The following is a 17,895-nucleotide window of genomic DNA, read 5'->3' as shown; positions in this document are numbered from 1 at the left end:
GAACCGTTTCGGGAGGATTGGGAGGTGTGCACTGGGAGTGGGCAGATCAGGATGTCAGCTGTGACAGCCATGGGCTTCATTACCCTTAGGGACAAAGAACACTAATTAAATGCTTTTTTGTGTGTGGGGAGGGAAGTCATGGTGTACCGTGTCTTCACAGCAATAGAATAACTTACTTAACTTATTAAAATACTTAAAAATTGTTGAAATATATACAATATATAAGAAATAGTTGAACAGTAACTGAGACACAAAGGCGATAATGAGTACAGGGAAAGAGATTGGAGATTTTAGCATCAAAGACTATGGGAGTTATTAAAGATGGCAAATGAGAGGGCTCGGAAGATAACGGGGCTGAGTGCCCTCAGTGTCACTGTGATCAGCTGGTCAGACTGGCCAGCACGGCCATCTGCTTGCCCTTTCAGCTGCACAGATGCAGCTCAGCAGGAAGACCACTGTGGTCAGTCCCTAGCACTGTGTAGATTAGGCGTGGTGAGGTGCAGCTGCAATCCACGCTGCGCAGATTAGGCGTGGTGAGGTGCAGCTGCAATCCACGCTGTGTAGATTAGGCGTGGTGAGGTGCAGCTGCAATCCACGCTGTGTAGATTAGGCGTGGTGAGGTGCGGCTGCAATCCACACCGTGTAGATTAGGCGTGGTGAGGTGCAGCTGCAATCCACGCTGCGCAGATTAGGCATGGTGAGGTGCGGCTGCAATCCACGCTGTGTAGATTAGGTGTGGTGAGGTGTGGCTGTAATCCACGCCATGTAGATTAGGTGTGGTGAGGTGCGGCTGTAATCCACGCCGTGTAGATTAGGTGTGGTGAGGTGCGGCTGTAATCCACGCCGTGTAGATTAGGTGTGGTGAGGTGCGGCTGTAGTCCACGCTGTGTAGATTAGGTGTGGTGAGACATCTGCAACAAGGTGTTTGTTACTGTAATTTAACTGAGGAAGGGAAACAGTACAGAGAGGAAGAGCAGAGGGCTGCAGGTCCTGGCAAAGGGAGGATTCAGCATAATAATAACAACCGAATAGCCAGATTATGGCATCAGAATGGGATGAGACCGAGATATATAAGTGTGTTGCAGAGGCGGGGCATGGTCATGTACACCTTTACTCTCAGCACTCAGGAGGCAGTGACAGAGGCACGTGGATCTCTGTGAGTTTGAGGCCAGTATAGTCTACATAGCAAACTCCAAGCCAGCCAGGGCTATATAGAGAGACCCTGTCTCAGAGAGGGGAGGGAAAGAAAGAAGAGGAAAAGAGGATGTGTGCATTAACTCCAGGTCCAATGGTACAACAGATTTACCACCAGGTGTTAACAGAAGCAGTCTTTCTAAGAAACCAGGTCCCAGAGCAACATTGTGAAGGAAGCGCTCGGAGGAGAGGGTAAGGACATATGGACTTTACAAATGGCTGGAAGTTTCGGGAGTTTGGAAGTGGGACAAACAAACAAACAAAAAAGATAGAAAGACGTGGCTGCCAGTGGGCAGAGGGAGCGTGGTAGTTCAGGGCCTCTTGTGGCAATATATACAAGGTAAAGGGCATGGATCTGTAGTTCTGGTGCTTGCACTGGTGCTGAGGTGTTGTATATCTGGGGTGCTCCCCAAATTGGCCAGTGAAGTGTTTGTAGGAGTACACAATAAAGGTTATGAAGGACAGGTGTTTTACTAAAGTTGTGATTTTTTTAAGGGGCATTCTGAATGTCTCCTTCAGTGAATATGACAATTCACTAAGCGCAGAACTGTCAGCACAGGGCACGACACTGAAATACTCTTAGTTAGGATGCTATCATTAACGGGATGGTAGGAGGACACCCACAGCTTTCTCCACGTAGCTGCTATCAGAACTATCTGCACCATCAACCAAGCGCTACTCTGACCCTCACCCGCTTGTCCACTGACCTCACCAGTAAGAATTTACCCAGCGCTAACTCTGTATTAGTCCTGAAAAACACAATCCAGTTATCAACATACAAAAAGGATTTTTTTTTATTGAGGAGTCATCTTGGGGTTCCATAGGGACCCTAAGTCTCGCGTGGGATCCATACACTTGCCAGACAGAAGCGGAGTCCTCAGTATCACCAAGATCACTCCGGCATCAGCACCACATGGCAAGCTACTCTGTTCCTGCTAATGCCATCAGTCCCTCCACGTCACTTCTACTTCATCCGTCCTATACCTGCGAGAAACAGGAAAAACCCGTGACTGCCTCTTAGTACTTCATTTTCCTTGATTTTTGGGATAGCACCTGCAGCCCAGGCTTATCTCAAAGTCACAGTCCTCCGCCGGGACTGCAGGGCATGTCACCATAGCACCCTTTGTTCTTCTGACATCCCGTACCTACTGTCTACTCTCTCACAGGAGGACGCCACCCACCTCTGTGTGATTCCAGACTCTGTGAGAGGGGTCCTGTGTCCAGCCTGAAACATCTCCCAACCTGCTTGGGCTATCATGGCTCCATTGTCAATGCAGAATCTGGGGAAGAAGAGATAACAAGACTTGAGGCCTAAACACAGAAACCACTTATAACCCTAATAACGGGAAGAGAAGAACTTAAGACAGAGAGAATGGTTTCACCTCTCATCGGTTGCAAAGAGCTGGGCTCCCCGCTCCTGGCACATGGCCGCCATCATCTCCTGCAGCCTCGTGTTACCTGTGAAGAGTAGGAGCCACAGAGAACTGAGGTCCGCCTGTCTTGTTATCAACCCAGCTGTGCTCCTAGGACAGTTTAGCAGGAGACCGGGGAAGAGGATGGGGAAGCCGAGTGTCAGGAGGAGGGTGACTAGCAGGACTAGGGAGAAGCATCTTCCTGGTGACACATACATCCAACTCCTCCTACGATGAGGGCCTCCTTGGAGCCACAGTGTGCCATGGCTCGCTCTGTGATCTCCACTAGCATTGCAAACACCGTTTCCTGTGGAGGACAGACAAGGGGAGGCATCAGAGCAGCACCCCACCTGAGTGGGGTAGTTCAGCTCTACTCTACAGCAAGCTTTGCACCCCAGCGTTTCACTCCTTTACCTGTAAGGAGAAACACAGGTCTTCAGGAGTACATTCCCCCGTGGCCAGCATTCTCTGCGCTACATCCTGCAATTAAAAGGTAAACAACCCAAAAGATGAACACCGCGGTGCGTGAGGCTTTCATGAAAACAAAAATTCCTGCATTCAGAAGGACCGCTGACGTCATTACAACTGAGATTACAGGAGCGCCACACACCCACGTCGCCACCACACACCCACGTCGCCACCACACACCCACGTCGTCTGCTCCTTTTTATTTTTGTTTTCGAGTCTTTTCCCCGAGTAGGGAGGGACTGCTTCACCCTGTCCTGTGTTCCTCCTATCAGAACAGTGCCTGGCACACAGAACGTGAATGATGAGGGAATGCTTACACAGGAAGTAAACTGAGCGGCGCAGACACACTGTTTTTAAGAGTGTGTGCTCCCATCTCCCATTCTCACCTCAATGAAAGACAGAATCCCTGAGAATGAGACATCCATCCCCTTCACAGTGTACGGCAGCTCAACTAGCTTCTTGCCTCTATGGAGAAATGAATAAAGGCACTAGACCTGCGGTCAGCTGGTGGCTCACCCCTGCCCCCCACAGCTCACTATGCACAAGGAAGCATGAGTGGCCAGTCCTCGTCATGTCCTCACCGCTTTGCCATCTGCTCGATGTTGTAGCCTGGACTCGGGTCATTGGAAATCTACCAGCAGGAGAGAGAAGCAGAGAACCATGAAAGCATCATGTAAAATGCATATTTCTACACACGTGAATATACTCATCACTCTGGGGTTCCTCCTCAAATCAAAGTGAAGAAAAGCAATCAGCATACACTTTCATAAACTGTATACATACAGAGGAAGAAGCACATTTGTAACAAGCAACAGATACATAGAGACATAAAGGGTTAATTTTTCCCTCTAAGTCAACTCGATTTGCAAGCCCAATACCTACTTACTGCTCCCTGCCTTTTATTTCTTCTTGCTCCCCAGAAACACACCTTACGCTCTCTACAGTCTCAATGGCCTACCTTCAGCACGCGAGCAAAACGATCCAGGCAGTTTCCTACAGCAATGTCAATAGTTTCCCCAAAGATGCGGTAACGATGTTCTGAGTAGGAAATCACCTAAGAACGATGAGAAGGCCCATGACACTTCAAGTCTACAGAGGAGAGTTTAGCTGTGTGGAAGGAAGTAGCACAGGGCCAACACTATCCAGTAAGACAGAAAGAAAGGCAAGCTGTCTAGTGGCTCATACCTGTAATTCTAGCACTGGTGAGGCTCAGACAGACAGCCATGTTGAGCTACACAGTGAGGTTTAAGGCCAGTCTAGACATATAGCAAGACCCTGTCTCAAGAAAACCAAACCAGGAATTGGTAAAATGGCTCAGGAGGCAAAAACACTTCCCTAGTAAACCTAGAGACCTGAGCTTGATCTCTGGAACTCTTGAAGGCTGTTCCCTGAGAAGCACATGTGTGTGGCCACATCTCACACATATCATACACACACTAGATAAATAAATCCAAATATGATCAAGATATCATATATATGTATGAAGTTGCCAAATTAAAAAAATCTTTATCAAAGAACCAACAAACCAGTGTTTACTTTGCAGCACACACTAAAATTATAATGATACAGAGAAGATTAGCAAGGCCCATGCACAGATTACATCAACTCATGAAACATCTGTATTACGCAGACTAACCAACAAAAACTGCACAGATGCACACACGCACAGATACATACCAAAAACAAACCCTAAAAATAAGAATTCAAAACAGAGCTTGCTGTGGTGACCCACACAAGACATTCCATAAGAAACAGAAAAAACAGGGCCAGGTGCAGTGGTGCAAACCTGTAATCTCAGTACTTGGGAGGAGTTAGAAAAACCAAAATAGCACAGGGAAAACCTGTCTACCATGGTGAGACCCTGTCACTAACAGCATAAAACAGTGACAACAGCAACAACAATAGCAGGCTCGTGACCCCAACTACTTAGGCTGAGGAAAGAGGACCACGAGTCTGCGGCTGGGCTATCTGAAGACTCTGGCTCACAATTTTCTATTAATTTCTATTATTCCCCAGATCTGAAGTCCTCTTCTGACCTTCCTTGTGCTCCTACATACATGCAGACAAAACATCCAAACATGTTTTTTAAAAAGGCATTATCTTGAAGAGTTAAATCCACATTCCTTTCTCTTTAAACTGCAAATTCTCCTCCAAAACTTGCAACATTCCTCCTATATTGTGTCTGCTATAGTATCTTAGGTCCAAAGAACCAGGTTGTGTCTTTGGACCTAAGAAGTAGGGCGGAACACCAAGATCACTCTTAAATACCTGAGTATTTCCTCCGCTGACATACAAAACAGTTGGGCTTACGGCTCCTGTGACGAGGCGGCCCATTTCAATGTGGCCTATGCAGTGGTTGACACCTAGCAAAGGCTTATTCCACAGCTGGGCCACAGTGCGGGCAACGACAGCTACAGAAGCCAACGGGGCTCCCATACCAGGACCTAACAGGGTACAAATGGGAATGAGGAAAACAGCTGAAGAAAGTTGTGGGCCCACCCATACGCCTCCCTCGTTGGCCATTCTCCCAGACTCGCCTTTGGTGTAAGCGATGCAGTCGATGTCCTGGGAGGTTAGCCCAGCTTCTGTCAGAGCCTCTTGCAGCAGGTCTAGGATAACTGCGCGGTGGTGCCTGGCTGTGTCACCTGGAAGGAATCCTGAGGAAAGGCATGCAGATCAAGAACCGTAAGGAAGGCAGATATTAGGCTGGTGCAAAGGGAACTGTGATACAGGGCTATCAATTTTAAATCATTATATCTAGGTTCAAACACATTTTGTTTTGTTTTATTGAGCTCTACGTTTTCCCCTGCTCTCCTCTCTACCTCTCCTCTCCCCTCCAACCCTCTCCTAAGGTCCCCACGCTCCCAATTTACTCAGGAGGTCTTGTCTTTTTCTACTTCCCCCCAAAACACATTTTTATTAAACAAAGCAGGAACCATTTTAATCAACACAGTTTGCTAAGACACCAGTTTGTTAGCTGGGCATGGTGGTACGTGCCTTTGATCCCAACAGTCTGGAGGCAGAGGCAGATGGACATCTGTGAGTTCAAGGCCACCCTAGTTTCCAAAGTAGTCCTGGGTCAGCCAAGGCTTTGTACAAAGACCTTGTTTCAAAAACAAACAAACAACAACAAAATAAACAAACAAAAACCAAGACAAGAAAAAAAAACTGGTTTGTTTATTCCTGAAGCAAACTTTTAGCAAGCCCTTTCTGTACCCTGCTGGCTGTGGAAATGATGCTCTGGTTATGCCACATGCAGTCAGACACTGTTCTGATTGGGCCCTTTCTGTTTATCAACGCTGACTGCAGGACAGTTCATCTCAATGGCTTGCTAAGTGCACCTTCTCAAATGCAATGGTTCCCTGGGACTCAGACAGACCATCAATGGCTGGGAACTTTTTTTGGTAAAGGTTTGGCTTTGGGAAGAGCTTTGGGGCCATTAAGCTGGTTATGACCACTTTGCCATGCAATCAACTATTTGCCATTGCCACAGTCTGATTGGGAAAGTTTCCTGGATGAGAGCTGAAGACAACGGCTGTTTATGAGGCATCAACTTACTGAGCTTTTTAAAAAGACTTCCCAGCTGGCTTCAAATATCCAATGATCACTGAATGATCACCCCGAGCAAGTTTTTCTGTAGCTGTAAGATCGGCTTCCACAGCTGCTCACAACAAACAGGTCAGAGTTAACTTTTAATAGCCAGCTATTTCAGGGTTCTGTTCCTTAGCAGTTCCAGGGGCCAAAATGTTATTATTGTTGGTGTTTCATTACCTATTTATTTAGAGATAGGGTCTTGGAATGTAGCCCTGGCTGGCCTGGAACTTGCTATGGAACTTACCTGGAACAAAGCTGGCCCCAAACTCAGAGATCTGCCTGCGTCTGCCTCCTGGAGAACTGGGATTACAGGTCTGAGCTCCCACTTGGCTTCAGTTTACTTTCTATCTAACATCATTTCCATAGTATATAAATAAACAGCAGTAAAAAAAAAAACTCACCCCAAACCAAAACAAAACATGATAAATGCATGTTAAAATGAGCTATTGTAACACTGCAGAATGTATTCTATCTAAGCATCATAGTACATGCCTGCAGTCCCAGCACACAGAGGAGGGAAAGGGAGAGAATGAGAACGAACAACTATCCATTTATTCCAGCATCAAACAACAAATGTCAACAACGCAAAAACTCCAATTACTTTTGTACCAAACTATTAAAAGTAAAAACCAACAAAAATATTTTAATAACGTAGAAAAAGAAAATCCCTTTACTCACCTGGGTTTCTCCCACACACACCTAGGTTTTAAGACAGTCTCTTTTCAAGTCCCTAATTTTGAGACAAGGTCACACATAACCCAAGATGGCCTTAAACCCTCTTCTCTCCACCTCCTGCTGTGATTATATATTGTACCACAACTAAGCTTTCTTTCCAACCTCTATACAGGCTACGCAGGTTTTCTGGAGATGCCCATGTTCACATACAGCCTCCAGAATCAATTCAATTTATACAGACTTCCTACCCTTCAGTGACTTTCTCTGCAATCCCGCAGAACTGCACACAGGTCACATTGTTGGACTTAGCACATAATAACTACAGTGCTACAACTGTCAGGAGCGTTCCCTTTAACTAAAGTAACCCTGGCCCAGTGCACAACAGTCAGTTCTAAATACACATATATTTCTACTATGTAACCTGAAACATCTGGGGAGTCTTTACAGATACACGCAGCTTATATGTTGTGTGGGTGCTTTTGGAGAGGGTATAAGATACAATTTGTAAATAATCTTAATTGAGAATCGTGCAGTATCCGGTGCTTTTACATAGTTCTCAAAGCCCACTGAAACCATTTCCACTGTGAGAGTAGTGAAAAACAGACAGCTACGAAATACAGTAACTTCTGATATCCGCCCTGCTGTCCTTTGGCTCATCCTAAACAATGTTTTTCATGCGGTAGTGTAAAGCAATCTCTATGTGCGACTACAGAGCGGCCTTGGAACACTTATTTTCGAAGGTGTTCAATAAAATCTTAAAACAACCGGGAGTGGTGGCTCACACCTTTTATCCCCAGCACTCAGGAGGCTAGACTAAAACCCTGAAGGAACCCACTTATGTGTATGAGCCACTTCCAGCCGTCAGAGTTATCATCCAAAGGCGAATCAAGTTTTGTAAGAGGGTGTCTGGGACCAGCCTGCAACACCAGCATCCGGGAGGCGGGAGCAGGCAACAGGACAGAACATCGGGAAGGAGCCCCGTAGCACAAAACGCCGCGCGCTCACCCGTGCCCGGGGCCGTGACGTAAGTGCGCCGCGGGTTCGCCAGCACCGTGCCGTCGCGCACCACGCCCACGCCGATCTTGTTGGCGCTGCCTTCGAACCCCAGCACGGCGGGCATGGTGCCCGACGCGGGATCCCGGGTGCGGGACTAGTCGGAACCGGCACCACCGCGAACAGCCCCGAACCAAGCGACGGGGCCTGCGGGCGCCAGAAGTGACATCACGAGGCGCCAGGCGGACCAATCACCGCGCTCCTGACCCACGTCGGGGGAAGGACGACCTCGGTTCACGTGACCACGCCAGGCTCCCACGTGGGAACGAGCAGACTCCATTCTTTGTGCTGTGAGGGGCTCCCGGGCTTAGCGGGGAGGCCAGGTAGCGGGTTCGGCGAGCTTGCTCACTGCATGACCTCACGGGGACTGCGGGGCGCGTGGCGGGGAGACTGGGTGAACGAGGCCCCGTGGTGTGCAAACGCCCGAGGGAGGAGGCTCTCCTCGCGTTTGATTTCGCCGTTTCTTATCTGCAGGCAGCGCAGTAAACACTGCTTCGGTGCGCCAGGCGCCTAAGGGCTTTCGTCACCGGGATGCCAAAGCGTGGGAGGAAAGCGGCAGCAGAAGACGGGGAAGAACCCAAGTCAGGTAAGGAGATGAAATGAGCCCATGGGCACCTCCATCCTCCCCAACCCAGGCAAGTTTACGACTCTACTAGACCACGGTAAACACGGTAAAAATGGACCAAGTTACACTGCAGGAGCGCGAGAAGTTGGGTAACTAGTGCGCCTCGTGAGACTATAGTTAACACTGGCCCGAGGTTGGAAACCGCCAGCTCTTACTTTATTTTATAGAGCCGGAGCCCAAGAAGAGAAAAGGGGCAGCAAAGAAAAACGAGAAAGAGGCCGCGGGAGAGGGCCCTGTCTTGTATGAGGACCCCCCAGATCAGAAAACCTCACCCAGTGGCAAATCTGCCACACTCAAGATATGCTCGTGGAATGTGGATGGGCTTCGAGCCTGGATTAAGAAGAAAGGTTTAGATGTGAGTACAATTCAGGAGGGAAGTAGACTTTCCTTGGTAGACCAGTCTTAAGAATTAATCATCTTGGAACTGGGCGGTAGTGGTGCTCGCTATTAATTCCAGCAGTCGGGAGGCAGAGCCAGGCGTTATCTCTTTGAGTTCGAGGCCAGCCTGATCCACAGAGCGAGTTCCAGGACAGCCAGGGCTACACAGAGAAACCCTGTGAACCCCCACCCAAAACATTCTTGTTTCCTTTGAGTGTAGAGGATGTTGTTTTTCTCTTGACTGTAGTTGGGGGGACGACGACTGTCTATTCCTTCCATCACAATCGCTTTGTTTATATCCTTTTTAACTAATCGTTACAATATTGTAGTGTGGCCTCATTCCCAACTACTAAAAATCTAAGTGTGTGTGGGGTGGGGGGAGCTGGAGAAGGCTCAGCAGTTAAAAGCACTTTGCTGAGCTTCCGAACGCTCAACAAGCACTCACACAGACAAGAACCATTGGCCACATGCATGTATCCTGCTGCTTGAATTCCTTATGCACAGGGACTCCATCCTGTGTATGGTATGTAGCACATACGATTTTAACTTTTTACGTTTGCATTCAGTGGGTAAAAGAAGAAGCACCAGATATCTTGTGCCTCCAAGAAACCAAATGCTCAGAGAACAAACTCCCAGCTGAACTTCAAGACCTGCCTGGACTCACCCATCAGTACTGGTCGGCTCCGTCAGACAAGGAGGGATATAGTGGTGTGGGTTTACTTTCCCGCCAGTGCCCACTCAAAGTCTCTTACGGCATTGGTGAGACCCTATTGGTTTTCGTGTCACAATGTCCTTTGGCCAGTTGTTAACTCTGCTGATTCTTAGATGGGTTTTTTTATGCTGTTTTATTTCTGTAGGTGAGGAAGAGCATGATCAAGAAGGCCGGGTGATTGTGGCTGAATTTGAGTCCTTTGTCCTGGTAACAGCCTACGTCCCCAATGCAGGCCGGGGTCTGGTAAGACTGGAGTACCGACAGCGTTGGGATGAAGCCTTTCGCAAGTTTCTGAAGGACTTGGCTTCCCGAAAGCCACTTGTGCTATGTGGGGACCTCAATGTGGCTCATGAGGAGATTGACCTTCGGAACCCCAAAGGAAACAAAAAGAATGCTGGCTTCACCCCCCAGGAGCGCCAGGGCTTTGGGGAGCTGCTGCAGGACGTCCCGCTGGCTGACAGCTTCCGGCATCTCTACCCCAGCACTGCCTATGCGTACACCTTTTGGACTTACATGATGAATGCTCGGGCCAAGAATGTCGGTTGGCGCCTTGATTACTTTTTGCTGTCACACTCTCTCTTACCTGCACTGTGTGACAGCAAGATCCGCTCCAAGGCTCTTGGCAGCGACCACTGTCCCATCACCCTTTACCTCGCCCTGTGACACCTGCTGAAGTATCTATGCCTGGGAAATAGCCTCCTCTCCCCGGTACACTTTAATAGGTGTCCTTTAGACCCCAGGGTTTGTTTTTGTATTGCCCCCCCCCCCCATTTTAAATGTTAAACCAAACATTGGGCTCCTTTGAACAATCGAAGTAAAATAAAAAGGTCTTACTTTCAACTTGGCTATCATTTTTTTTCCCTTTGTGAACCTACAAATTCCCTTTTTTATTTTTTCATACACAAAAGTTGTTGAATGGGAAAGGTTAGAGTCATGACATTATTTATTTACAAGCACAGATGAATCCCTAACCTCTCCTGAGACAGCGACCCTACCTCAGCCCAGTTCAATACTGCAACTGGAAGTAAGGAAAGTCAGGAGGAATTCAGGGAAATACAGAATTAGGAGACCATATTCCATATTAAATAGTTCTATATACATCAGTTCCTGTAGTTCTGTACAGAGCAGTGGCTGACCCCACCCCACAGGACAAGAATGTGGAGAGAAGGGACAGGGTACTGAGGCCAGAGCCAGCCCCTGGTGAAGTGCAATAGCAGCAGCAAGGTCCTAATGGTGCACAAGAGGGAGGGGAACACCCCCCCACTTCCCACCCCCACCCTGCCCTGGAATGTCTAAGGGTCAGGAATGGTTCTCAGGGAGCACATATAGGAAGGACATGGCTAGAACCATCGTTAGGATCCAGGCTTAGGGGCAACATTTTGCCTATTTACCCTAAACAGCAACCCTTGGAGGAAAGCAGACAGCCAGCAATGGTCTTACCTACCCTTCCAAACCTAAGTAAGGGACTGGTTCCTTCCTACCTCTCCCCAGGGAAGAGGGAGGCAGCTGCTTGGCTTCCTTGCAGAAGTCCACAGAGAGCCTTTTGTAGTGTTATTGTTGCTACCAGGCAGCCGCCAGGCACAGACTGGATCAAGGGGCTCAGGAGAAGTTCTGGACAGGATGGCTGACCTTCATACAGGCCCAATAAAGGGCCCGGCCCAAACATGAAACAGCCAGCAAAATGACAAATGCCCAGGCTGCGTAGATCCCTCCATATTGCTGTGCATGCTTCCATGTGCCAAACTGACAGACGAGGAGGAAGAAGAAGAAGAGGAGGTTACCTTTGGTGTCTACTGCTAAAGTCTTAGAGCAGTAATAAAACGCCGACTCTCTGTTCCCTAGGCACTTGTAACCACCTTCAGGGATCTTTCCAAGGTTCCCTCCTGCCATCCCAGACATTTGACAGTTTTCACGTGTAACAAGTGACCCGAAACAACTTGCTGTCCTCTCCAGAGAGGAGTACCTTCTACTTCTTGTTTATTAGCCACCTTTAACTTTAGTTTACCCGAACCTGAAAATGCTCCCCCCTGAGCAGCTTCAAATCCAGTAGTTGAGAATGACCTTAAAATCTGATCCTCCTGGGCACTGGGACCTATGTTTGCACCACTATGCTCAGATTATACGGTGATGAGATCAAACCCAGGCGGTCAAGCACGCTAGGCCAACACTTTTATCAGCAAAACCACATCTGAACTGGCAGCAATTCACTCCCTGTTTTCGTATCATATTCTTGGATTCAAGGCCACACCCCAACACCCAGCTCTTTCGACATTCTCAGATTTTAGCCCACTGATGAGGCAGATACGGAGTCTGTATCAGGACTACTCACAGCAAGGCCAGTGGCAGTGACTGCCAAGAGTAAACCAAGCAAGAAGCAGCAGATACATCTCTTCCGAGGATATCTGCGGCCAATGGATGACCTGTGGGGAGCCAACAGAAATGGTGATTTGGAATAGCCCCGTTGACCTTATGCCATACATTACCCAGTTACCAGTGCAATGGCTAACCACTTACACTTTCCTGCAGTGAGGGCATCGTGCCAAGGTTCGGTCCGTGAATTCTGTCCACTATGGAAAAAGAAAAACAACCATAGCACGAAGGCTCTCCTGAAATGAGAACCCTGAGGCAAGGAGGAGGATGACAAATGAGAAACAGGACAGTCTCGGTCAGGAGTTACTACTATTCCTAGTACTTGCCTCCTCCAGGGTTTCCCATATCCCTCCTCACCAGAAACGTATTCTTGCAATGTCCACAGATGACCCTGACACCCATTGGCTGTGGTTCTGGACTCAGAGGTCCTGGATGCACAGGCCCTAGGTTGATGATTCTTTTGCTATACAGGGGGGAAAAGTATGTTTTTAAAAGTCCTTAATTTTAATTGGATCTGATGACACACAGAATCCCAGCACTTGGGAGGTGTAGGCAAGACGACCAGGAATTGGAGGTGCTGCAAAGATCTTCCTGCCTCCACCGCACAGGTGCTGGGACTGATTACAGGCATGCACCACCTTGCCCAGCTTCAGGTTTTTTTTTTTTTAAATTGTTTTTTTTTTTTCCTTTACAATTTGCCCAAGTATAGCCTTCCCACCTTATGTATCTTACCAGTAGGGCCGAGGGCAGGCAATCCGTTGGGAAGTCACTTTGCAGATAAGGAGACAATTACAGGGGCATCGAACATACTTCTTTCCTGGGGGTGCATTCTTGATGGGCTAGGGAACAATGAATAAAAGAACAATGGGTACATCAGCAAGCAAACCGGCTATCCCAACCCTCTCCAAGAACATCACTGAGAAAGGAAAAGTCAGACATTTAAGAGAAACAAACGTTGCCAGTATAGGTCTGTCTGTGTGACCTCAGCACTCATGAGGCTGCAGAGTCTGAGGGGAGCCTGGATCATTGTGAGACTGTCTCACAGTAACAAACAAGAGAACCCCAAAATACAAAAATCAAAAGCAACTACAACAACTGCCAATGAGAACTACACTTCAGGATACAGCAAAGGTGTGAAAGTGAGAGCTGGCGAGCACTTTCTCTGGTGCACGGCGTCTGAGGAAATGGCTGGTGAAGATCCAGGAACTGAAAGTGGGTTCAAGAAGAGGATCCCGGAAACAAGGCCTGTTTTTGCAGACAGGATTAACTCACGGTGGCTTCGTTGCAGACACCACATTTGACTACATGCTGATGCATCTTGCCTTCCACGTTGATCGGAGACTGACAGACTCGACAGGTAATCATGGGAGCGCTCCCACTATCCGGGCTAGTCAGGGGTGAGTAGGGGGGTGGGTCCTCTCCCGGCAGCACGGCTGGGTGCCCCTCGGGAAACGGGGGAAATGCTGAAGAGGAAGCAGATAAACCCACTCATCATGCGGACACTTCCCACGGATGCTCCACGGAGGAAGATGCCTCGCGGGTGACAGGTGCCACGGGGCCGCACCTGGCGCCGGTGCAGGCTCCGCCCCCGGCCCGATCCGCCCCTAGGCCCCGGTGCACCTCCGACCGCCGGCTTACCCTGGGGCGGGGCATGTTTACCGGCTCCGTACGGAGGTGCGGAGGGCGTCAGGCCTCCACCGGGCCCGGTCGCGCTCCCACCCGGGCCCGCTAAGCCGTTGCCTCCAGCGCCGCCGTCGCCGGGCTCGGACAGCAGCGGAGAGCGCTCTCCGTCCGCTGCCATGGCGCCTCGCGCTCAGCCAGCGACCAGCAGCCGCCGCCGCCGCCGCCGCTGCTACCGGGTCCTCACGGCGCCTGCGCGCCGCCCCGCCCCGCCCCGCTCACGTGACAGGCTGGCCTCGCCCCTCCGTGCTGCCATTCGTGAAGGGAAACAAGTTCCCGGTTTGCGAGGAAGCGCTGCTGCGCCATTGGACGGCGGCGAGGTGCGTCATGGTCACGTGACCCTCTCGTAGCCGCTGAGTCCGTAAACACCGCACGTGACTGGAAGTTGTGCGAGCCATTGGAAGTGCGGCCATCGCGCTACCTGCGCCCCAGTGGGCGGCTGCCCCGCACATGTCACGTGCCCCGCCTGTCGCGTGTCTCCCGGGGGACACCAACCGATTGGCCCGAATTTAGCGCCACAAACGTGCGGCTGGGCTGGGTGTCCCGGCCTGCAGTGGGTCTGGGCGACCATGGAGAGTCCCCCGGAGCGAGCTCGGGCCCCGAGTCCAGGTCCAGCCTCGCGGAGATTGGTGACATGGAAGCGCAGGCCTGTAAATGCACAGAAGGATGAGTTAGGAAGCCAGGGGACTCCAGGTCAGCCTCGGAAGCAGCGAGACATCCTGGACCAGACAAGGTGAACCGGAACACCAGTGGGCGGGGCACCGGAAAGATGTCTTACTACTTGAGAACACCTACTGCCAAGTCACAGGAGCCTACTTCGGTACCCAGGACCCTCCAAGGGCGGTTGCTACCTGCACCGCCAGCTCCAGGGTATCCGGTGCTAATTTATGCCCTATGTGGGCACCCAGCACCCAGACACATACGGCTTATGTGAGTGTGCACGTATACATAACATAAAAGTCAAGCCACCCATAATTTAAAAATGAGCAGGTCTCAGTGTAGGTTTGACAGGGGGATCAGACATTCAGGTTTGGCGAGGAGTTCAGGCCTGCCTGAGCTACAGGGAGACTGCCTTAAAACCTGTAATGGTGGGCATACTGGTTAGGCCCGCATCAGTCGTCAGGTGGTTGACTGAGACCAATCTGACACACAGACAGTGATGCTGTACCTGTTCCTGCAGGCTGCTGGTGGTATCTGGTGCTCAGCAGTAGCCATGCTGGAAGCCCAGGCTTCCTTTCAGCACCTAAAAAAGTAGTAATAACTGATCCTTTTTTTTTTTTTTCTAAATGGAAATTGGAGCCAGGGCACAAATATGCTATAAAAGTGCTCGGCTACCACTGCTGCATCCCTTGTCCTTTTTCAGTTTTGAGACAAGACCCTGGCTTGGAACTTGGTGGTTCTGCCAAGGCCTTCTGGGTAACTGAGATTGCAGGCACTTGCCACTATACATGACTGTGAAATTAGTATTTCTACAAATGTCTCTACCAGAATTCAAGTTGGAACTGACTTGAAAGCCTCCTCCTAGAGGATTAGCTCTCATAGTGTCTCAAGGTGCCATGCAAGCTGCCAAGAAAAGAAGTTAAAAACCCTAATCAGCTGTAAAGCCTACAAGCAACAATGACCAACACAGCAAGATCAGGGGCAGTGGTGGCACTTGTATCTCAAGGGGAACAACCACCCAATGGACTTTAGGCCTGGAATTGTGTGGTACTATAAACCTTGTCAACTGCCTGTAACTGGTGAGTCACGGACCCTAGTGGAAAACCTACTGCTGCTGCCCTCCTAAGCCAGTACAATTTCTAGCAGCATTCTAAATACCTACCCAGATGTCCGCATACGCCCTCTCTCTCTCTCCCCCATTAAAGGAGCTTCCCTTTGCAGCAGGTGGAGGCCACTACAGTGGTCCATAACTGATGAAAACAAAGAATTGCGGTCTGTGGTGTGCCTGTCTCCAGCCGATACATCTATAGCACAACCCTTGAGAGGACCAGGATGCCGTACAGTAGGGTCTTCTGTATATGACATCGGCACCCATGAAATCTTAACAGTTACTGCCTAAATAACACCTGCCCAATGCCGATGCCAGTTGACAGCAAAGCATAGATGGGAACCTCGTAAGGCCCCACCTTTAGATGAGGAGCTACCGGAAAGGAATAGGCAATAGCAGCTAAGAGAAGAACAATCAGTCTTCTCCAGGGATAGGCCCCCTGCTAGATTATCCATCCAGTCCCCAGTGGTTATTAGTAAACACATACACAGCTCAGCAACACAGATTGACTCAACAGGTTGTATTATATGGAGGTGTGTGTGTGTTGTGTGTGTGTGTACAATAAAGATGAAGTCCTGAAGATGAGTTTGTCCAGGGATGTGAGAAGAGTTGGAGGAGGAAGAGGTACACATATTTGACTGCTCAAAATTACCCATGAAAATAATAAAAAATAAATGTTTCCAAGGCTGAAATGAAAATTGTATTTTTATGAGGGTATCCACTGGTGGAAGGAGAGCTCATCCTTTTACTTGATGTCTAATGACCCCTCAGGTACAACAAGTGTTTGCTGATTCCCCTGGTAAATCCACTTGGTAGATGGAAGTCTCTAATTGCTTATTTTTTTTTTTTTTTGTCTTCAGCCCAGAAACTGAATGGAGGTTGTTTTTTAGTTTTGGTCTTTGTTTTATTGTTTAAATAGGGTCTCATTCTTAAACTAGGCTTGTTTTCAATTCGTGAGAAGCCCCATTCTCTCTGCAAAGGCCTGAGCCACTATGCCTGACTCTAGATTCTGATAGTTTTAGACTCAGGTTTTCCTAGGTCAGTTTCTACCATCAGTTAGGTCATCGAACAAGATGGCCTAACCCCATCACTGCCTCACACATACTTGAAGAAATAAGGAGTCTGCAGACACGAAGTTAGGAAGGGTTATAGTTCTGCACGGAGCAGGCCGGTTTGCTGATGAATTCCTACAAAGATTCTCAAGCCTTAATTCTGAGTTCAGGGTAGGTTTCATTATTTGAACCCTGGTTATACATAAGACCCCAAACCTACCCTTTTGTGATACCTCCATCCTCACTGAAGTTGTAGTTTATGACCACTTAAATCTGGTTCTAGCTATGCCAGAAGGGAAGACTAGAACCGTGGCTATAGCTCAGTGGTAGAGCACTTGCCTAGCATGCATCGTGCCCTGAACCCAGCATGAACCTCTAGCATGCCTTCCCCACCCCCCCAAAAAAGAATGGGAAAAAGAATCCATTTTGTACTCTTGAAGGGTCAAAATAAAGAAGATGAGTAGAATGGTTTATGTATTAACTATTCATTTTTCATTTGGCCTGTAGGTGATGCTTTTATTATAGGTTAGATATAGGGATGTATGGCTAGAAATAAAGTGAAGTAAATGTCAGCCAATAGGTGGGATATCTTCTGATATATATGTGAAGTGTTGAAGGAAATACATGATGAATGAGTTCCTCAGTATATATTTTACACTCTTTTGTGTAGTATTTTGAGGTAGGATCTGTGTGACCCAGGCTCTACTGGAATTGGTGATTCTACAGTTCCGTCTTCCGAATGTTGTGATTATAGACTGAGACACAACACCTACACTGTCTCCTTATAGCTCTGTAAGTGTTCTTATGACAAAACTATTGCTTGAAAAAGATAGTCTTGGAAGTTTTTTTTCATTTTTTTATTGATTAAATAATCAATAATCTCACATCGTGCACCCCAGTTACATTGACCTCAC

At 48.6% G+C, this 17,895-nt stretch overlaps 3 protein-coding genes and 1 pseudogene across 7 annotated transcripts; 2 read left to right on the top strand and 2 right to left on the bottom strand.

The window, feature by feature from the left end:
• Nucleotides 1-1,961: 1,961 nt before the first annotated feature.
• Osgep (O-sialoglycoprotein endopeptidase) lies at nt 1,962-8,573 on the bottom strand. Of its 2 annotated transcripts, XM_048435600.3 has the most exons (12): nt 8,349-8,485; nt 6,072-6,177; nt 5,612-5,731; nt 5,343-5,518; nt 4,033-4,128; nt 3,656-3,705; nt 3,461-3,539; nt 3,021-3,086; nt 2,823-2,913; nt 2,577-2,652; nt 2,376-2,474; nt 1,962-2,178 (listed from the first exon to the last, which is right to left on the bottom strand). In XM_048435600.3, exons 2-12 carry the CDS (start codon nt 6,109-6,111, stop codon nt 2,139-2,141), a joined length of 933 nt encoding a protein of 310 aa, XP_048291557.1. In that variant the 5' UTR covers nt 6,112-6,177; nt 8,349-8,485; the 3' UTR covers nt 1,962-2,138. The 2 variants fall into 2 exon arrangements, with proteins under 2 accessions (XP_048291557.1, XP_048291556.1); XM_048435599.3 differs by lacking the exon at nt 6,072-6,177 and having other exon boundaries at nt 8,349-8,573.
• On the top strand, nt 4,603-4,699 carry LOC125401388 (U6 spliceosomal RNA; annotated as a pseudogene).
• Nucleotides 8,574-8,578: 5 nt separating the features above from the next.
• Apex1 (apurinic/apyrimidinic endodeoxyribonuclease 1) lies at nt 8,579-10,951 on the top strand. The gene is made up of 5 exons (XM_048435601.3): nt 8,579-8,719; nt 8,871-8,982; nt 9,189-9,376; nt 9,966-10,158; nt 10,257-10,951. The coding sequence occupies exons 2-5, from the start codon at nt 8,928-8,930 to the stop codon at nt 10,772-10,774; spliced, it is 954 nt and encodes a 317-aa protein (XP_048291558.1). The 5' UTR covers nt 8,579-8,719; nt 8,871-8,927; the 3' UTR covers nt 10,775-10,951.
• Nucleotides 10,952-11,036: 85 nt separating this feature from the next.
• Nucleotides 11,037-14,347, bottom strand: Pip4p1 (phosphatidylinositol-4,5-bisphosphate 4-phosphatase 1). 4 transcript variants are annotated; one of them, XM_085698451.2, is made up of 7 exons: nt 14,120-14,344; nt 13,754-13,944; nt 13,214-13,320; nt 12,839-12,944; nt 12,626-12,678; nt 12,441-12,531; nt 11,037-11,854 (listed from the first exon to the last, which is right to left on the bottom strand). In XM_085698451.2, exons 1-7 carry the CDS (start codon nt 14,280-14,282, stop codon nt 11,711-11,713), a joined length of 855 nt encoding a protein of 284 aa, XP_085554577.1. In that variant the 5' UTR covers nt 14,283-14,344; the 3' UTR covers nt 11,037-11,710. The 4 variants fall into 4 exon arrangements, with proteins under 4 accessions (XP_085554577.1, XP_048291561.2, XP_085554579.1 ...); XM_048435604.3 differs by having other exon boundaries at nt 14,141-14,344; XM_085698453.2 differs by lacking the exon at nt 12,839-12,944 and having other exon boundaries at nt 14,141-14,347.
• Between the last annotated feature and the right edge of the window lie 3,548 nt (nt 14,348-17,895).

Source organism: Myodes glareolus, chromosome 12 (assembly GCF_982192425.1).
Source record: "Myodes glareolus chromosome 12, mMyoGla1.1, whole genome shotgun sequence".
In the NCBI taxonomy this organism is placed as follows: Eukaryota; Metazoa; Chordata; class Mammalia; order Rodentia; family Cricetidae; genus Myodes; species Myodes glareolus.
Note: the sequence above shows the minus strand (reverse complement) of the source record. Positions and strands in the feature narration are given on the sequence as shown.